This window comes from Spinacia oleracea, chromosome 1, assembly GCF_020520425.1.
Source record: "Spinacia oleracea cultivar Varoflay chromosome 1, BTI_SOV_V1, whole genome shotgun sequence".
Lineage (NCBI taxonomy): Eukaryota > Viridiplantae > Streptophyta > Magnoliopsida > Caryophyllales > Amaranthaceae > Spinacia > Spinacia oleracea.
Genome location: NC_079487.1, coordinates 88,905,543 through 88,914,465, shown reverse-complemented (window position 1 = coordinate 88,914,465; position 8,923 = coordinate 88,905,543). Strand labels below are relative to the sequence as shown.

The following is an 8,923-nucleotide window of genomic DNA, read 5'->3' as shown; positions in this document are numbered from 1 at the left end:
TATATTTCATGTACAGATCAGAACCAATCTGTCCATAACATGTCTAGATTAGAGCTGATATGTCCAGATCAAGTTCAGAAAAACACCCATTTGTCCAAATCATGTCCAGATCATCTGTGATATGTCCAAATCATGTCCCGTTCAGGATCGATTTGCCTAGATCATAAACATATCACGACCGATCTATCCTGATCAGAACCGATTTGTATAGATCATGTCCAGACCAGAATTGATCTGTCCAAATCATGTCCTAATCAAAACCGTTTTGTCCAGATCATGTCCTGATTAGAATCGGTATGTCTATATCATGTCCAGATTTAACATATTTGTCTAGATCATATCTAGGTCATAATTATCTGTCCAGATCATATCCATATCATAATAAATCTATTTAGATCATGTTCAGATGAAAACCAATCTATCCAGATCAGAACCGGTTTTTCAAGATAATGTACGTCCAAATCAAAACCGTTCTTTCCAGATCAGAAACGATATGTCCAGATCAAAACTGATATGTCCAAATAAAACTGGTCTCTTTAGAACAGAATCGGTTTATCCAAATTATGTACATCACATATCTTTTAGAGATCAATATCGGTATGTCCATATTATAAACGATCTGCTCATATCATGTCAATATCAGAATATTAATTCAACATTTCATGTTAATGTTAATATTAATAGAATAACTCATGTTAATGCAATATGTAATTTTTTGTCTTTTTTTCATTTTCATTTATATTAATATTAATTTCATGTTAATACATTTTATTTTTGAATTTAAGTATTTATAATAAAAAAATATTTAGAAGAATACCATACCAGATCAAATTAGAAGAAATAAGGTAAACTAAACGAGACCGAAAATATGTATTTAAATCCAACATAAGTTTGTGACGTTGGTGGGGCTCCTTTGGTCAAGCCCTTTAACTACGAATGTAATATGCTTCGGAAGTTGGAAGTACTAGTTCAGTAGGGTCATATTATTTATTTTTTATTTTTTTAAACGTACTAATTTTTTTTCACAAAAATGAAGCAGTTCTTTACCCTTTTCCCCATAAATCTCGATTATATAAACCAAGAGCTGAGGTTAATTTGGTAAATACACTTTTGGTGTCCCCTTAAAAATACTAAAATACCCTCTACAATCTACAATTTAATTCAATTAAAAAATACTTTAGTGATTTAATCAGCGACTTAGCGTGATATACTGATATATGAGTATATAATTAGCGTGATTTATGATATCCTATTAATGCTAACTAATAATTATTCTTTTTATGATAAAAACAAAGAAATAAGGAAACCCAAGTAGTATATGAGTATATCACGAAAGTAAACAAAATCTTTCAAAAAATTTAACAGTCCACATGCACACATGGTTGTGATCTCTTGAACAACTGTTTTAAGGTCGTTACATTATACGGAGTACATTAAAGTAAACACATGATCATTCTCTTTCACTGTTTAGATGTATGATTGTATAGTATAACCTTAATTTTTTTAAATATAAACTTTGTGAAACTTTTTTTTTTATTATTTAATCTAATATTTATATTTAGCGATTGTAGTAAAATTTTAAGTTTTTAAGTTTTCGCGTGCATTTGAGACTAGTTTACAAAGTTTGAAGTGTGTACTCCGGAATCAAATATACAAGTATGAAGTATTAGAAAACAACGCAAAAAGAAGCCTAAATTGTTGTTCAGAGTTTTCCAAATTTCCATCTGAAGAGGGCGTCCTCCCTCCTTCCAGCTTCCCCCGAATTGAGGGTGTGCGGATCGAGGAAAGGATTTGGAGCTTTTCAAACTTACCCAGAAACCCAAATCCAGAGTCACTCACTAAGGTAAATCATGATTGTCTTTTTCAATTTCATTTCCGATTTCAGATTGATTTTTTCATTAACAAAAAAATTGAGACTGTTCATTGTTTACTTGGATGAGTAGTGAGTGCATTTCAATTTCAACAAATTGATTGATCATCTACTCTACAACCCTTAATTTCTTACGAATTATTACTTCATTACTGACAATTCAGCTGTAATTACTGGAATGAAATGGGGTTTTTATGTAATTACAATTACATTATTGAATGTTTTGTTTGCAATCTAGAAGCCAGATCTTCCAATGTGCCTGCATACCCTATGCTTCCTGTTGATGTATCTATTAAATGAAGTTTTTTTTGGTGTTGTATTCCATGTATCAGCCTTACAGCTTTCTCACGCATCGAAAAGTGCATACTGAACACTCACAACTAATTATGACTTCTTTGGAGTTGCAACCTGCTTCGTTTCCGTCTATGGTTAATACGGAAATTGGTGCTGTATTGGCGGTAATGAGAAGAAATGTTAGATGGGGGACTCGTTTTACTTTTGCTGATGATCAACAAGATCACAGTCTGATACTGTCTCTTAAGACACTCAGAAAGAAATTGTTTACATCTCATGCTCATTGGCATGACATCGATCCTGTCACGTATCTCCAACCCTTTCTAAGTGTCATTCAATCTGAAGAAACCGGTGCTCCAATTACAAGTGTTGCTTTGTCGTCTGTGTATAAGATCTTAACGCTTGATATTTTTGATATGGAAACTATTAATATTCAAGATACAATGCATTTGATTGTTGATGCTGTCACAAGCTGTCATTTTGAGGTTACTGATCCAGCATCTGAAGAAGTGGTACTAATGAAGATACTTCAGGTTCTTTTAGCGTGTGTAAAATGCAAAGCAGCAGTTGCATTGAGTAATCAACATGTTTGCAATATAGTGGATACATGTTTCCGGGTTGTTCAGCAAACGAGCGCTAAGGGTGAGTTATTGCAGCGTATTGCTCGCCACTCAATGCATGAACTTGTCCGCTCCATTTTTTCACGCCTTCCAGAAATTTTATGTCATGAGTTGGATAGTGGAGGCAACTTAATTAATCATGAGGTATAGACCTTTTTATGCTCTTTTGGAGAACTTCTAAACGGTTGGACATTTTATGTTGCGAAATTTCACATTATGAAAGAAATTAGTGAATGTAGACATGTATTTGCTGCATATCATCTTGTTTGCCAATCCTTCCCTCTTTGCATTGAACTACACTCTTTTTCTACTTTATTTGTACTGACTTTGGCGGATGATACATTATCATTTCTCTTTTAACAAAGACTAATTAATTAGGATATGGTATAAGTTGCTGTGCTTAAGCAGGTCAACAATTCCATAGTGCAAGTATCTAGCTTGTTTTTGTTTCTGATCTTGAAAGTGAAAATGAACTGATGTTTTGATTGATGGCTTCTGACAAGACCAAGCTTCAAGAGCGAGTTGCCTTTCATGGCTCTCGGCCATTTCTATGGTTTTCATTAGTTCTACTGAAAACTTACTTGGAAATACTAGCCTCATGAGAACCATCTAACCATCTTAATCTGATTGATTACCTCCGACACTTGAAATAGTCACCGACAATTTTATCAGATTTGTTAATTTTGTCAAATCTTTTAAAATTTCTCAAATTTGTCTAACTTGAAATTCTATTCTAAGACATACTCCTTTCATTGTATTTTCTGTGACTATTTGTTGCATCACCAACTTTGTATTGCTTAACTTCCTCCTTTGAAGGTGCACCACCACTTCCTGATTTGTAACGTCCTGAGTCCATGGGATTACTCTTTGTGGGTCCATTTTCTACACTATCTAATAAATCTCTTGACTTGAAATTTGTCTTCATTTTGTCAATAAAATCATCTTAATTTTCACCATTTTAAATGGAGATTATTTGTTGATAAAAAAAACAAAAAAAAAACGTGAGAGGCCACGAAGAAGAAAACACATAGAGAAATTTAATTATGATAGTTTTCATGATTTAAAGATTGATGGCTCTGGGAGGTTATTTGTTAGCCTTGAATGGCCTTGTGCAGTTGTTTTGCTCTGATAGCATTGGTTAGTCTTGAATGGCCTTGTGCAACTATTCTGTTGAAAAATTAGAGAGTGATGGAGAGAAATGAAAGTTCAATAAGATTTCTCAGAATTTAGTGATTATAATTTAACAAGTTCTTATGAGTAAAAAGGTTGAGGTCTACCATCTACCACCTACACAATGTCTTTTTGTGATCAGTTCCTCCGCTCCCCCTCCACCCGCCCACCCGTCCCCAATAACCACCCCCATACTATAAGAAATAGTTCTTGCATGAACTCGGACCCTCCAAGATTTAGTGACGCGATGCTTACTAGGTGGTGATATTTACCCTATTGCTAATGATGTCTTTTTTTGACTCTGTAAGACTGGAGAATGTTGTCACTTTTTATTTTATTTTTCTAAAGACTTACGGAGCATATGAATATTTTATTTTATTTTGTTTACGTTGTGCAGATCCAGCAGGTTAACAGTGATCCCATTTTTGTTGCTCCACAGCCTGATTCTAAAGATAACACTCCAACAGACAGCAAACTTACTGAGACATGTTCTACTTCTAGTTCTTCTGCTCCCTTTGTTGATTGTCCGAGCAATGGAACTACAACCATGGACACAGTGCAATATGAATCACATCTCATGAATCAGCAATTTGGAGTCCCGTGTATGGTTGAGATACTTCATTTCTTGTGTTCTTTGTTGAACGTTAAAGAGCATGCAGATATGAATCGGAAATCCAATTCTTTGGCTTTTGATGAAGATGTACCCCTTTTTGCCTTGGGCTTGATTAATTCAGCCATTGAATTGGGTGGATCTTCATTCCAGAGGCACCCAAGGTTACTAAAATTGATTCAAGATAATCTATTCTGCAATCTGATGCAGTTTGGCATGTCTATGAGTCCGCTCATTCTTTCTATGGTTTGTAGCATTGTTCTCAATCTGTATCAGCACTTGCGTACTAAGCTGAAACTGCAGCTCGAGGCATTCTTTTCTTCTGTGATTTTGAGCCTTGCACAGAGTAGATATGGAGCTTCATATCAGCAGCAGGAGGTTGCAATGGAGGCTCTTGTTGATTTCTGTAGGCAGAGAACATTCATAATGGAGATGTATGCTAACTATGATTGCGATCTCACCTCGAGAAATATATTTGAAGAGTTGGTTAATTTGTTATCAAAAAGTGCATTTCCAGTGAATACTCCACTCTCCACAATGCATGTTCTTGCTTTGGAAGGCTTAGTTGCAGTGATCCAGGGAATGGCTGAGAGGACTGCTGATGAACGTGTTGATCTGGGGAACACTTCCATCACACTTGAGGAGTATAAACCGTTTTGGTTGTTCAAGTGTAATGGTTATGAGGAACCCGGACACTGGGTTCCATTTCTTCGCCAAACAAAATATATCAAGCAACGGTTGATGGCTGGTGCCGATCATTTCAACCGTGACCCAAAGGAAGGATTGGAGTTTCTTCAGAGTACACATTTGCTGCCTGAGAAACTTGATGCTCAAAGTGTTGCTTGTTTTCTGAGATATACTACTGGGTTAGATAAGAATCTTGTTGGAGATTTCCTGGGAAATCATGAGGAATTTTATGTTCAGGTTCTTAATGAATTTGCTCAGACTTTTGATTTTAAGGGGATGAATATGGATACTGCATTGCGGATCTTTTTGGAGACATTCAGACTCCCTGGAGAGGCGCAAAAGATACAAAGGGTGCTGGAGGCCTTCTCAGCAAGATATTATGAGCAGTCGCCACATATCTTAGCAAACAAGGATGCTGCACTGTTGCTGTCGTATTCAATTATATTGCTGAATACTGATCAGCACAACTCACAGGTGAAAAAGAAGATGACAGAGGAGGATTTTATACGGAATAATAGGCTCATCAATGATGGTAATGATCTGCCTCGAGAACTACTGTCCGAGTTGTACAGTTCAATCTGTGAGAATGAGATACGTATTACTCCGGAACAAGGTTCTGGTTCCTGTGAAATTAGACTGAGTCGTTGGATCGATCTAATGCAGAGATCCCAAAACACATCCCCTTATATTGCAGCGGCTTATAAGCCGTATCTCGATGATGATATGTTTGCTATAGTAGCAGGCCCAGCTGTTGCTGCTATCTCAGTCATATTTGATCATGCAGAAGATGAGGATGTTTACCAACTTTGCATCGATGGCTTTTCAGCTGCTTCCAAGATTGCAGCATACTTACACCATGATTCTGTGCTTGATGATATAGTCATCTCTCTTTGCAAGTTCACAACTCTATTGAATCCATCATATCTTGAGGAGTTTCTTTTGGCTTATAGTAATGATACGAGGGCTAGGATATCGACAACCACAGTGTTTACGATTGCAAATAGATATGGTGACTGTATTGGAACAGGCTGGCAAAACATAATAAACTGCATCTTGCGATTTTACGAGTTTGGCTTTCTTTCTGCTTTTGCTGTCTGTGATGCTGCAGATGAACCTGCTCTTTCTGCTCTCCCAGAACATGTAAAGCCTCTTGCAAATACATTATCTTCACCTCACATACAAATCAGTGTTGCTCCTAAGAAACCTTCAGGGTTGATGGGCCGCTTTAGCCAGCTCCTGTCCTTTGAGACTGAGGAGCCAATATCACAGCCCTCTGAAGAAGAACTTGCTGCTCGGCTGTGCACCCAAGAGATAGTTCAGAAGTGTCAAATCAATAACATCTTTACTGAGAGCAAATTTTTGCAAGCTGATTCCTTGATGCATCTGGTACGTGCAATTGTGGGGGCAGAACAAATACAAGCAGAAACTGGTTATCCTGAGGATGAAGCTAATGCTACTTTTTGTCTTGAGTTGTTGATTGCTATTACTCTGAACAACCGAGATAGGATCTCACTGCTATGGCAGTCTGTCTATGAACACATCTCTAATATTGTTCAATCAACTATGGCTCCTTGTGCCTTGGTGGAAAAAGCTGTTTTTGGGCTTCTGAGGATTTGTCAGCGTTTACTTCCCTATAAAGAAAATTTAATAGATGAACTTTTGAAGTCACTGCAGTTAGTTCTGAAGCTTGATGCACGAGTTGCTGATGCTTACTGTGAACAAATTACTCAGGAAGTAGGACAGCTAGTGAAGACAAATGCTAATCGCATTAGATCACAAATGGGTTGGCGTATAATCCTGTCTCTTCTTGCAATTACTGCACGTCACCCGGATGCTTCTGAAGCTGGATTTGAAGCACTATCGTTCATAATGAGTGAAGGAGCCCATCTGCTGCCTTCAAATTTCGTTCTTTGTGTCGATGGAGCAAGACAATTTGCAGAATCTCGTGTCGGTGAAGTAGAGAGATCTGTTCATGCATTGGATCTGATGTCAGGAGCTTTGACTTGTCTGGTTAGGTGGGCACGTGAGAGCCAGGAAGTTATAGATAAAGATGATGCTACTATGGTTGTCCAGGATATAGGTGAGATGTGGTTAAGACTTGTGCAAGGATTGAGAAAGCTTTGTTTGGATGATAGAGAAGCAGTTCGGAACCACGCCCTTTCATCTCTCCAGAAATGCTTGAGTGGAGCGCAAGAGATCCATCTTTCACAGAGCTTGTGGTTACAGTGTTTCGATGTGGTTGTATTTCCAATGCTAAACGACTTTGTTGAAATTGTACAAGGGCAGTCTTCAAAAACATACAAAAACATGGAAGCCATGTTAGTAGTTGCAATCAAGCTCCTATCTAAAGTGTTTTTACTCTCCATTAATGAAGTTATGCAGTTGCCAACATTCTGTGAGCTATGGATGACTGTTTTAAGACAGATGGAAACTTATATGAAGGTCAAAATTAGAGGGAAGAAGAGCGAGAAGCTTCAGGAACTAGTTCCGGAACTCCTAAAAAACTCTCTGCTTATAATGAAGACGAGGGGAGTGCTTAGACCAGAAAGTGGATCAGATGGAGATAGCTTATGGGAATTGACATGGTCACATGTGAATAAAATTGTACCATCCTTACAAGCTGAAGTGTATTCAGAGGCTGATTTAGATAGAGGGCAGCATAATCAGGGAAATAAAGAAGCCTCTACTTGCGTAGTTCTTCCCCCAAGCAAACCCGTGGCTTTAGAAGGTTAGGTTGACATGGCATGACCTAACTGTCAATTTTTATCATAGTCACGGAACAGAAACGGAAACATAATTGAAGAAGCTTTCTTTGTGCTGAATTTTTGAGCTGGTACGAAGTGCTTCACTAAATCACCTCACTGATGAAAAATTGTGGTCTGGAATTGGACTAATCTGGTTTGAAGTTGGTGGGTACAGATGCAAAGATAGATCGTAAGCTCAGTCACTTCAGTTGTATTCGTTGTGTACTCGTATTTGATCTTGTGGTTAGTATTCATTTAGCTGTTCATCTTTCACATTATACTTACTGTGTAAATATAGGAGTTATTGGCAGGCATTGCGACTTCGGTGCAGGCCTATCTTCCACAGATCACCAGGCAATGAGGGATAGTAATATACTTCCATTTCTTCATAGTCGTTCCTTTGCAAGGTCAAGTCATTAAGTTGTATTTTATGCACATAGTTCAATACTCAAGTTTTCCCGTGCATTTGTTATATAGAGCGACATTGCTATTTGGTACTATGTGTTAGGGGAAGTGGATGGGGAGAAACATGTATGTCATTGGTACTATCCTACTAAGTGTTGATTTTCAATTTCATTAATTAGTCGTCCTACATTCGTACTTACTTTCCCACTTTTTGTGTTTTATAAGGTGACAAGTGGCACGTAATTTTTCTTATTTTAAAATATTACTTTGTATTACTATAAAACTAGCTTTTGAACCCGTTCATAGAACGGGCGGTTTTATAGTGGTTGTTCAGATGTCTTTTGAATTTTTAATTAGTGAGTAATTGTGATTTTTGGTAATATATGAATTAAATAGAGGTGTAATTTGAAGGTTGGAAAAATGTAAAAATTATATGTTGAATAAATATTGGATGTTAAAGGGTGGAGTGGAAGAGACTAATGAGTATATTAGACTATTAATAACTTGATGTTGAATAAGGAAA

General features: G+C 37.0%; 1 protein-coding gene across 1 annotated transcript; it reads left to right on the top strand.

Moving 5' to 3' along the window:
* Positions 1 to 1,670: 1,670 nt before the first annotated feature.
* On the top strand, positions 1,671 to 8,597 carry LOC110776164 (ARF guanine-nucleotide exchange factor GNOM). The gene is made up of 3 exons (XM_021980718.2): positions 1,671 to 1,843; positions 2,203 to 2,928; positions 4,352 to 8,597. Exons 2-3 carry the CDS (start codon positions 2,257 to 2,259, stop codon positions 7,982 to 7,984), a joined length of 4,305 nt encoding a protein of 1,434 aa, XP_021836410.1. The 5' UTR covers positions 1,671 to 1,843; positions 2,203 to 2,256; the 3' UTR covers positions 7,985 to 8,597.
* The last annotated feature ends 326 nt before the right edge of the window (positions 8,598 to 8,923 follow it).

Excerpts from the sequence above, each read along its gene's own strand:
- LOC110776164 (XM_021980718.2), top strand. The coding sequence starts at position 2,257 with ATGACTTCTTTGGAGTTGCAACCTGCTTCGTTTCCGTCTATGGTTAAT. Across the intron at positions 2,929-4,351 it reads GCAACTTAATTAATCATGAG|ATCCAGCAGGTTAACAGTGA; the intron begins GTATAGACCTTT and ends TACGTTGTGCAG.